This window comes from Delphinapterus leucas, chromosome 16 (assembly GCF_059928025.1).
Source record: "Delphinapterus leucas isolate spDelLeu-1000000601 "Yukka" chromosome 16, BTC_Dleu_Yukka2, whole genome shotgun sequence".
NCBI lineage: Eukaryota > Metazoa > Chordata > Mammalia > Artiodactyla > Monodontidae > Delphinapterus > Delphinapterus leucas.
Genome location: NC_143144.1, coordinates 53,264,809 through 53,277,200, shown reverse-complemented (window position 1 = coordinate 53,277,200; position 12,392 = coordinate 53,264,809). Strand labels below are relative to the sequence as shown.

At 39.1% G+C, this 12,392-nt stretch overlaps 1 protein-coding gene across 1 annotated transcript in view; it reads right to left on the bottom strand.

The window, feature by feature from the left end:
- KIF11 (kinesin family member 11) overlaps positions 1–12,392 on the bottom strand; it is a 50,125-nt gene that overhangs the window by 16,421 nt on the left and 21,312 nt on the right. The window contains exons 14-17 of the mRNA XM_022569337.3: positions 12,066–12,238; positions 10,283–10,408; positions 6,499–6,657; positions 1,284–1,390 (exon numbers count right to left, since the gene is read on the bottom strand). Coding sequence (XP_022425045.2) covers positions 1,284–1,390; positions 6,499–6,657; positions 10,283–10,408; positions 12,066–12,238 — 565 coding nt within the window. The remainder of the gene's footprint in view (positions 1–1,283; positions 1,391–6,498; positions 6,658–10,282; positions 10,409–12,065; positions 12,239–12,392) is intronic.

Genomic DNA, 12,392 nt, shown 5'->3' with positions numbered 1-12,392 from the left:
GCAGGGGACACAGGTTCAAGCCCTGGTCTGGGAAGATCCCACATGCCGTGGAGCAACTAAGCCCGTGCGCTACAGCTACTGAGCCTGCGCTCTAGAGCCCACGAGCTGTAGCTACTGAGCCCGTGTGCCACAACTACTGAAGCGAGCGCACCTAGAGCCTGTGCTCCGCAACAAGAGAAGCCACTGCAATGAGAAGCCCACGCATTGCAAGGAAGAGTAGCCCCCGCTTGCTGCAACTAGAGAAAGCCTGCATGCAGCAACAAAGACCCAACACAGTCAAAAATAAATAAATTTATTAAAAAAAAAAAAGAATAAATGGCAGGACAAAGGGAAAATTCTTCCTCTCAGTAGAATGCCAACTAACAAATGTTGAAGGAATGATGGGATTAGAAAAAAAGATCATTTGATAACCACTATCATAACTGTTTCAGAAATACATATCAATAGATTCTAAGAGGAACAGGATACTTATATAGTTTCAAAGTATCTCCCCTTATGTTCTTTATTAATTGCAAAGGAAATCTAGAGGACAACATTACAACCAAATTACCAAAGTTAAACCTCTTGATATCTGAGATGCACTAAGAACATACCACCTTTGTGGTTTTCTTGACAACTGCAACTAATCATGAAAGCCAACCCCAACTGAGGGACATTGTACTAAATAAATATTCTATGCTCTTTGAAAAAGAAAAGGCTATAAAAGACAAAAACTAAGGAACTGGAAAAAAAAACTAAGGAACTGCTCCAGATTAAAGGAGACTCAAGAGACATGACAATTAAATGCAATGTGTGATCCTGAATTAAATCCTGGACCAGGAGGAAAATCTTTTTCGTTTCTTATAAAGAACATTAGTGAGAGAATTGGCAAAATTTGAATTAGGTCTGTATATTAGATAACAGTAGTTCTCAATATTAATTTTCTAATTTAAAATAACTGTTATAATAGATAACTAATAAGGACCTACTATATAGTACAGGGAACTCTACTCAATATTCTGTAATAACCTGCATGGGAAAAGAATCTAAAAAAGAATAGATACATGCATATGTATAAATGATTCACTTTGCTGTACACCTGAAGCTAACACAACATTGTAAATCAACTATACTCCAAAAAAATTTTAAAATAAAAAATTTTTTTTTAAATAAAATAATTATTATATAAGATAGTAGCTTATGTTTTTAGGATACATACTGAAGTATTTGGGGGAAAGTGGAGATTATAAAGACTGCAACTTATTCAGAAAAGATATATTAAAAAAAAATTTAAAACATCTTACTGCTCTGTATTTTCTTGAACACTGCTAAGTGGTTTCCACATGTTTTCACACTTTTCTTCCAAAGCACAGAATCTCTCCTTCCAAAGATCGATTAACTGGCAAAGTTCCTGTAAGAAAGGTGTGCGGAAGGAAAAGGCTGAAATTATAACAGTTAAACTTTTTTTCTATACTGATATAAAGTATTTTCCCATAGGTGAGAATCATAAAAATTCCTGACAAGAGATCTTTAACTCCATCTCTCTCACATACAGGAGATTTGTGGAAGTGATATTAAAAGGATAGTAATATTACAGGCATTTTTTAAAAAAGTAAATAATTAGCAAACTTTCATATTTTAACTATAAGTAACAAGTTACTTTCCGAGTACCTAAAAACTAACCAAATACACCAAAACGTCACATTGTGTTTGAGAACCACTTTGACAGATATACATAGTTGCTTCTTAACTGATAACACTACTAGAAGACAAAGTAATGCTGAAAATCTAATGGGTCAAGAAGTCCAAAAATATTATCAGTTAATAGAGCTGAAACATTTTACAGAACTTAGTTGGATCATATTAATAAAATGTAAATAGAGGGAATTCCCTGACAAGTTCAGTGTTGGGACTCTGTGCTTTCACTGCCAAGGGTGCGGGTTCAATCCCTGGTTGGGGAACTAAGATCCCGCAAGCCTCGAGGTGTGGCCAAATAAATAAATAAATAGAGCTTAACCTTTTCTCATACTTGGGATCTTTAAACACATTTCTGAATAACACATCAGCTGACAATATATATCTAACACTTTGATTATGAATAGAGTGTCAGTATTTTTACTAATCTCAAAGTAGAAGGAAGTGCAGGTATTTTCAGATTTATCTACATGTAACCAGGTGTTCAGAGTTTACATCATTGGTTTGTCAGCACTAACCTCAAGTTCTAGAATATCTCAGAAATAGCTCAGTTAGTAAACTTGCTTCCTTTAAGCCAGGGAAGTCAAACCACTCATGCTAAAATACTTTTCACAGCATAGGTGGGTTTTTTTCTAATTTTTTTTTAAATATTAGGATGTTTTTAAGAGCACTTTTTTTTTTTTTTTTTTGGTTGTGTCGGATCTTAGTTGCGGCATGTAGAATCTTCGTTGAGGTATGCAGGATCTTTCATTGCGGCGTGTGGACTCTTCCCTGCAGCATGCAGGCTTCTCTCTAGTTGTGGTGCAACAGCTCCAGAGCATGTGGGCTCTGTAGCTTGTGGCACGCAGGCTCCCTAGTTAAAGTGCATGAGCTCAGTAGTTGCAGTGCACGGGCTTAGTTGCCCCACAGCATGCAGGATCCCAGGTCCCTGACCAGGGATTGAACCCGCATCCCCCGCATTGTAAGGTGGATTCTTTACCACTGGACCACCAGGGAAGTCCCGTTTTGTTTGTTTTTAAACAGTTGCTTGCCAATTTTAAACATTTCAAAACAGCTAATTAATAAAAAGCTGATCTACATACCTAAAAAGATCTAGGCAGGTTTAAGGTAAACTTGTTGCAATTTCAAACAGCAAGAATATGTTCTAGAAACATATAGAAAAGCCCCCTCAAAAATGGATGCCTTTCAGGCAGTATCATCACCACTATGGCTATAAGGGGATCTAACTATTGTAAGATGCTCTTGCGGCCTCAGTCCCCTCATTAGAAAACTAGGCTAGTAATAGAACCTGTATCTATATTGGTGGGAGGAATAAACACACAGTGAGTTGCTCAATAAATGTTAACTATCATTTGTACTAATTTCCAATATTAACCTTTTGTCTGAAAAGGTTCATGCTTATCAATTAGGGAAACAAATAATCTTATTTTAAAGTTGCTATCTTTCTTTTTTTTTTTTCATTCCATTCAAGAGGGTTTTGTTTCGTTGTTTCTTCGGCCGTGCTGTGCAGCTTGCGGGATCTTAGTTTCCCCACCAGGGAATGAACCGGGCCATGGCAGTGAAAGCACCGAGTCCTAACCACTGGAATGCCAGGGAATTCCCTCAAGAGGGTACTAAATCATTTATTGATCACACATGATAATGGATGATACACAAGCTTCATTCCCATCTAGAACTTTATCTGGTACCATAATTCAATTTAGATATATTGCATAGGATGTGCCAACAATCATATTAATAACCAAAAAACTCCTTTGCTTGGGTGACCCTTTTTTTTTTTTTTTTTTGCAGTACGCGGGCCTCTCACTGTTGTTGTGGCCTCTCCCGTTGCAGAGCACAGGCTCCGGACGCGCAGGCTCAGCGGCCATGGCTCACGGGCCCAGCCGCTCCATGGCAGGTGGGATCTTCCCGGACCAGGGCACGAACCCGTGTCCCCTGCATCAGCAGGCGGACTCTCAACCACTGTGCCACCAGGGAAGCCCTGGGTGACCCTTTAAACTGTGAACTCCAGGTCACAACACAGTAACTGTCTGTTCAACTACACCAAGGTTTCTGAAGACAATGTCTTCTCCACACAAGCGGGTTGTAAATAAATTTGGAACCTGGCATCACCATGAAGAAATTCTAACTTCACACTGTTGGTGTAGTTTATCAAGATGGCTTCAGAGTAGACTAACTTCATACAGCACATTTTAAAAGACATGTTCAGGGCTTCCCTGGTGGCGCAGTGGTTGGGAGTCTGCCTGCCGATGCAGGGGACGCGGGTTCGTGCCCCGGTCCGGGAGGATCGCACATGCCGCGGAGCGGCTGGGCCCGTGAGCCATGGCTGCTGAGCCTGCGCGTCCGGATCCTGTGCTCCGCGACGGAAGAGGCCACAACAGTGAGAGGCCCGCGTACCACTAAAAAAAAAAAAAGACATGTTTATTCAGTGTCATGATCAGACTATTACATTTAGCAACCAACAGCATGGGTGCAAAAAAAAATCTACATTAAAACGCTCTGTTGGAATGCTTTACACTTTCCACAGAACAGAAACTAAAACAGCCTGTTATACAATTAGTCACAAATGCACAGTCCTTGAGCTTTTTTTGCCCATATACGAGTATTGTCTAAAACATGTCTTCTTTGTAGCAGCTAGGCCCTGCCACCACTGTGCTTCGCTGAATTCACAAATCTGTTGACCCTGTAGCTTCCCTGTCACTTCCCTGGCTCTCCTCTCCTGCTAAGCTTTGTTTCCTGGCAGTAATTACAACCTCCTGCCACTGCCATAGCTCCTGCTGCTGCTGGAACAGCCATAGCCACCTTGGTTTCATGGTTTGGCAAAGTACTGACTTCCATCACCATAGGGGCCAGCACTTCTGCCTCCAAAGTTTCCTCCTTTTATGGGTTCAAAATTTGAAGATTGTTGTAACTGCCAAAATCGTTGTAGCCTCCGCCACCTCCAAAAGTGCTCCCATCATTACCAAATCCATTATAGCCATCCCCACTGCCACCATAGCCACCACCACCGCGGCTGCCACCAAAGCCAGCTCAACCACTGAAGTTTCCTCCATGACCAAAGCTGTCATTCCCACAAAAACCCCCTCCACGACCACCACCAAAGCTTCCAGAACCACTTCGACCTCTTTGGCTGGATGAGGCACTAGCCATCTCTAGCTGAGATAAGGCTTTCCTTACTTCACAGTTGTGGCCATTCAGTGTGGTATTTCTGAATGACAATCCTGTCTACGGAGTCATGGTCATCAAAGGTTACGAAAGCAAAGCCTCTCTTTTTGCCGCTGCCTTGGTCAGTCATGATTTCAATCACTTTCGTACTGTTCAAAATAATCTCTTAGGTGATGTTCTTCAGTGTCTTCTTTAATGCCACCAACAAAAATCTTTTTCACAGTTAAGTGGGCACCAGGTCTTTGAGAATCTTCTCTTGAGACGGCCCTCTTTGGTTCCCCAACTCTTCCATCCACCTTGTGTGGACTTGCCTTCATGGCCACACCCACCTCTTCCACAGTGGCATACATGACAACCCGAAAGCCTCTGGAGTGCCTGGTGCTTGGATCCCTTATTACCACACAGTCTGTGCACACTCCCGACTGCTCACAATGGCTACTCAGGCACTCATCGGTTGTTTCAAAGTCAAGCCTCCGATGAAGAGCTTCCGCAGCTGTTCGGGCTCTTCGGGTGACTCTGACTTAGACGTGAGGGCCCTGGAGAGGGGAGACTTTAACAATGCTTGTTCGGCGGCGTCCAGGGACAGAAAGCTAAAGTTGCTTTAATTCTTATCTAAAAACCTTAGATGTATTTCCCTTCTCATTTCAGGTGACATGGATATGAATTCCCTTTCCCTCACTTTCCAAAACAAAGAATTCTTTACTGGTCACTAAACCATGTCAACAGTTTCACTGACCAAAGAGTTCTATCATGTAGTAATAGCCTCATTTAACAGAACTTCAGAATTTATAACTAAGGGCTTAAGAATACCAGAAATTATTTTCCATATATCTGATATTTATAGATTATGACTTGCCTGGCTTGAAGGTTTGGTTTTGATTTAAAGCATCACATACTGAGGAATAGTTTACATGGAGCAAGTCATAAATTACATTTATCAATAAAAATTAAGAATTGTATCAGGGCTTTCCTGGTGGCGCAGTGGTTGAGAGTCCGCCTGCCGATGCAGGGGACACGGGTTCGTGCCCCGGTCCAGGAAGATCCCACATGCCGCGGAGCGGCTGGGCCTGTGAGCCATGGCCACTGAGCCTGCGTGTCCGGAGCCTGTGCTCCGCAACGGGAGAGGCCGCGACAGTGAGAGGCCTGCGTACCGCCAAAAAAAAAAAAAAAAAAAAAGAATTGTATCAATTTACTACAATTTAAATGCCTGATACTGATGAGACAAAAATAGTAGAAGAAAGCAGGGAATAGTTTGCGAAAGAGAGTAACTATCCATGTTACAGTAAAAACAACAACAACAAAAATTATCAAGTTAAAATGTAGATACATGTTCATTTTAAATGCTATGACCATTTTCTTCTAACTGTACCCCTGATGGTATATTTCTGCAGTTCATCTTTCTTCTTGATGTGAGGAAAGGACTATTATGTTTTATTGTGCTTTAACACAGGGCTCTACATGTAGCAAATCATCAAATATTAACTGATCAAGAGAAATACTCTCAATTATTTCACATTAATTACTGATGTAAGCAAAAGTGGCTATGGTATTTTCAGGATTCTAATTTAGTTATATAGCTTTGAGTCTGTAACAGGGATTATCAAGTTAAAGATCATAATACTTTCTTTTTACACTCCTTAAATCACCTAAATAAGATACCTGTGAATGGATTTTCTTTATTGTCTTCAGGTCTTCAGTTAAGTTTTCACAAAGCTTCTGTGTTTCAGCCAAGGAAGAAACTGTATCTTCTTTCAGTTCATGTAGATTGTTACACAGTGTACTGAGAAAGCCATCCATTTCCTTCTTCTGATCTTCTATCTTTGAAGAAAAAAAAAAATTAATTTCGTGGAGACCTTCCAGATGGCGGAGGAGTAAGATGTGGAGATCACCTTCCTCCCCACAAATACATCAAAAATACATCTACACGTGGAACAACTCCTACAGAACACCTAATGAATGCTGGCACAAGACCTCAGACTTCCCAAAAGTTGTGCGGCTGACAGGGTCTTGGTGCTCCGGCTGGGTGTCAGGCCTGTGCCTCTGAGGTGGGAGAGCCAACTTCAGGACATTGGTCCACCAGAGACCTCCCGGCTCCACGTAATACCAAATGGAGAAAGTTCTCCCAGAGATCTCCATCTCAACGCTAAGAAAGACCCAGGTCCACTCAACGACCAGCAAGCTACAGTGCTGGACTCCCTATGTCAAACAACTAGCAAGACAGGAACACAACCCCACTCATTAGCAGAGAGGCTGCCTAAAATCATAATAAGGTCACAAACACCCCAAAACACACCACCAAACGTGGTCCTACCCACCAGAAAGACAAGATCCAGCCTCATCCACCAGAACACAGGCACCAGTCCCCTCCACCAGGAAGCCTACACAACCCACTGAACCAATCTTAGCCACTGGGGGCAGACACCAAAACCAATGGGAAATATGAACTTGCAGCCTGCAAAAAGCAGACCCCAAACACAGTAAGTTAAGCAAAATGAGAAGACAGAGAAACACACAGCAGATGAAGGAGCAAGGTAAAAACCCACCAGACCAAACAAATGAGGAGGAAGTAGCCAGTATACCTGAAAAAGAATTCAGAATAATGATAGTAAAGAAGATCCAAAATCTTGGAAATAGAATGGAGACAATACAAGAAATGTTTAACAAGGACCCAGAAGAACTAAAAAGCAAACAAACGATGATGAACAACACAATAAATGAAATTTCACAATAAATGAAATTAAAAATTCTCTACAAGGAATCAGTAGCAGAATAACTGAGGCAGAAGAACAGATAAGTGACCTGGAAGATAAAATAGTGGGAATAACTACCGCAGAGCAGAAAAAAGAATGAAAAGAACTGAGGACAGTCTCAGAGACCTCTGGGACAACACTAAACACACCAACATTTGAATCATAGGGGTCCCAGAAGAAGAAGAGAAAAAGAAAGGGACTGAGAAAATATTTGTAGAGATTACAGTTGAAAACTTCCCTAATACAGGAAGGAAATAGTCAGTCAAGTCCAGGAAGCACAAGAGAGTCCCATACAGAATAAATCCAAGGAGAAACATGCCAAGCCACATATTAATCAAATGATCAAAAATTAAATACAAAGAAAAAATATTAAAAGCAGCAAGGGAAAAACAACAAATAACATACAAGGGAATTTCCATAAGGTTAACAGCCTATCTTTCAGCAGAAATTCTGCAAGCCCGAAGGGAGTTGCAGGACATATTTAAAGTGATGAAAGGGAAAAACCTACAACCAAGAATACTCTACCCAGCAAGGATCTCATTCAGATTCAACAGAGAAATTAAAACCTTTTCAGACACACAAAAGCTAAGAGAATTCAGCACCACCAAACCAGCTTTACAACAAATGCTAAAGGAACTTCCCGAGGCAGGAAAAACAAGAGAAGGAAAAGACCTACAATAACAAACCCAGGACAATTAAGAAAATGATAATAGGAACATACATATCCATAACTACCTTAAATGTAAATGGATTAAATGCTCCCACCAAAAGACACAGACTGGCTGAATGGATACAAAAACAAGACCTGCATATATGCTGTCTACAAGAGACCCACTTCAGACCTAGGGACACATACAGACTGAAAGTGAGGGGATGGAAAAAAGATATTCCATGCAAATGGAAATTAAATGAAAGCTGGATAGCAATTCTCATATCAGACAAAATAGACTTTAAAATAAAGACTATTTACAAGAGACAAAGAAGGACACTACATAATGATCAAGGGATGAATCCAGGAAGAAGATAAAACAATTGTAAATATTTATGCACCCAACATAGGAGCACCTCAATACATAAGGCAAATGCTAACAGCCATAAAAGGGGAAATCGACAGTAACACAATCATAGTAGGGGACTTTAACACCACTTTCACCAATGGACAGATCATCCAAGATGAAAATAAATAAGGAAACACAAGCTTTAAATGATACATTAAACAAGATGGACTTAATTGATATTTATAGGACATTCCATCCAAAACAACAGAATACACTTTCTTCTCAAGTGCTCATGGAACATTCTCCAGGATAGATCATATCTTGGGTCACCTCACACCAGTCAGAATGGCCATCATCAAAAATCTACAGACAACAAATGCTGGAGAGGGTGTGGGGAAAAGGGAACCCTCTGGCACTGTTGGTGGGAATGTAAATTGATACAGCCACTATGGAGAACAGTATGGAGGTTCCTTAAAAAACTAAAAATAGAACTACCATATGACCCAGCAATCCCACTACTGGGCATATAACCTGAGAAAACCATAATTCAAAAAGATACATGTACCACAATGTTCACTGCAGCTCTATTTACAATAGCCAGGACATGGAAGCAACCTAAGTGTCCATCGACAGATGAATGGATAAAGATGTGGCACATATATACAATGGAATATTACTCAGTCATAAAAAGAAACGAAATTGAGTTATTTGTAGTGAGGTGGATGGACCTGGAGTCTGTCATACAGAGTGAAGTAAGTCAGAAAGAGAAAAACAAATACCATATGCTAACACATATATATGGAATCTAAAAAAAAAGAAAAAAAATGGTTCTGAAGGACCTAGGGGCAGGACAGGAATAAAGACGCAGACATAGAGAATGGACTTGAGGACATGGGGAGGGGGAAGGGTAAGCTGGGATGAAGTGAGAGAGTGGCATGGACATATATACACTACCAAATGTAAAGAGATAGCTAGCGGGAAGCAACCACATAGCACAGGGAGATCAGCTGGGTGCTTTGTGTCCACCTAGAGGGGTGGGATAGGGAGGGTGGGAGGGAGACACAAGAGGGAGGAGATATGGGGATGTATGTATATGCATAGCTGATTCACTTTGTTATATAGCAGAGACTAACACACCATTGTAAATCAATTACACTCCAATAAAGATGTTAAAAAAATTAATTTCTTTTCTTAAGTTAAAAATGTTTTAAATTCATTTATTTATTTTTATTTTTTTGAATACATACAAAATAGAAAAGGTAGAAAACAGTATGCAGAGAATAGTCCCTTTCCCCTTCAGTCCCTAGAACCCCACCCAGTCCCACTCCCACCTCTGAGAGATGATTGTTACCGTTTCTAAACACTTTCAGAGGTTTTTTATTATCCATGTTGAGGCATTTATGCATACATATATGGGCATACGTTCATATGTATATCTTCCTCACCCACCATATGATAGACCGCTATATATGTTACTATGTGAAGTTAAATATTTATCTTGACGATCATTCCCTCTCATTTTTCTTCGCCATGATTCTGCTGACCGCATCAATGGCAGAGAGCATCCTATCTCCTCCCTCTTCCAGATTCCTTCTCACAACCCATGGGTTTTGCATGTAGACATCTCTCTAGATGTGGCCACAGACAGAGTTTCTTTCTTAAACAACAATTTGAGATAATAAGAATATTTGTTACCTTATTAGCCAGTATCAATGAAGTCTTGAAAATATGCTTTAGTTGACTATTGATTTCCAGTATAGATACCACAGTGGGTGATAAAACTGTTTCCAGTGAACTGAGGAGGTCACTCTTAAGTACATTCTGGTTTTGAAAATAAACATACAACTCTTTAAAAAGAATATTTTCACTTCCATAAATCTGGCTGGTTAAATCATAATATCTTAAATACTGTGTTAACTAAACATATGCATATTAAAATCCTAAGTATCCATTCTCTATTCTGTATACCCTACAGAGCCTATTTATTACTAGAGTTTATATTCATCATAAATCACTTAATCCTGCATACAGTAATTACAAAAATTGTCGCTTGATGTACAATAGATTTTTAACAGTCTACTGCAACAGAAGTCAAGAATTCAGATGAGGGGAAAGTGACAGTCATTTGATAAGATTTCAGCATTGCAAACAAAGGAAGCAAAAAAAAACACAACTATATTTTAACGAAATAAATTTCAAACAAGTTTAGATTACTAAGTCAAAAATGCTGAAACCAAATAGTCTTCAAAAGTAGGCTTTGGGCTGGAGGTATTTAAATTTGAAGACCTGACGAGTTGTATCCTATTGTATCAGAAGAACTTGTCAAGGTTCTTGTTCTTGTCAAGTTACATAGAAAAGTTGAGAAAGTACTGTAGATTGGGAATTTTTATAAAAAGAAGAAAAAAATTCAGAACGAAGCTCCTTTTACTAGGGCAAGCATGAGGAACTATAACAGAAATAATTAGTAAATACTTAAAAGGGTACTGGTTTCCTTTTGAAAGAAGAGCGAGCATACTAATTTCAACTCATTCTGTGGGAGCAGCAATCATCTCTTCAGACTCAAGCTTGCTTATAGCTTGATAGGAAGTCATCAATAAATACAGACTACCATTTAGCAAATGAATCAATTTCCAAAAAGTTAGTACAGAGTATCTTTTAACTTTGTTAAATTTGGGTGACTGAAGAAATCTACCAAATGTCATAAGCACTGAATTTAGGCAGTGTCAGTGAACATTTGAACTTGGAAAATGTTCAACAAATGTTAAACTCAAAAAGGGAGGCAGCGAGCCTGTACAAAGAAAAAAAAGTGAGATGACTAAGAACTTCCTAGACAAATGATACAATTACAAAATAAAGGGTATATACAAATCAAGTATGGAAAAGGTAAACAACATTGTGTAATTAGATGGCTGGCTTCTATAGAATTATGAAAAACAGCCTCACAGTTAAAGGCCAGAAGGGCTTGATCACACATATCTGACCCCACAAATTATTATATACGTTCTCCAAATTCTGTAAGTCATTTTTCTTGCACATTTTTCTGAATTTCTGTAGTTTTAAAATTAACTACCTAATATCTCCTGGTTGGGTCAGAGTAACATTAGCATGACTATTCCAGGACCCTTGAGGAAAAGATGAATGACCAATTTCTGAGCCAGCTAACAAGTCATGGGTCCCTTGAATTCACGTGAAGCTAAACCTACTCTTTCTAGTTATTAAAAGGCTTACTAACTCCTACTCTTTATGTTACAGGATGTAAGTGAAAGAAGTTTCAAAAGTTGTATATATACGTTTGGAAATTAACCTTTCTGGGAGAAAAAAACAGTGAAGAGATTTGCCTTTAGAAATATAAACCTACTCTCTTAAAGTGATATGTTTACCATTGTGTCTAGTAAAGCTTAAGATGAAAGAATAGCAGTTAACATTGGTTTTGAAGACTTATCAAATGTAACCCTTCAAAAATAAGAGATTTACTAACAATCAATTTCTGAAGTACAGTTTTACTTTCTGCTGCTAATGATTGTTCTTTTAATATCATATTAGAAATCTGAGAAACAAGTGTAGACACATTTTCTGGAATAGATGTGAGAGATCCAAGTGCTGTTGTAGTAATCGTGTCTAATGCAGAGACACTGGAAGACAGCAGGTTACCTATACCAAAAAGAAAAAGAAGATTTAAACTCGGCAATAAATATATTTAAATACAAATACAACCTTCAAAGAGGTTGGAAAAATTATATCCTTGTTGTGGAAATTTGTAATAACAAATAAGCTTAAAATAATTGGCTCACTACATAAGCATGAA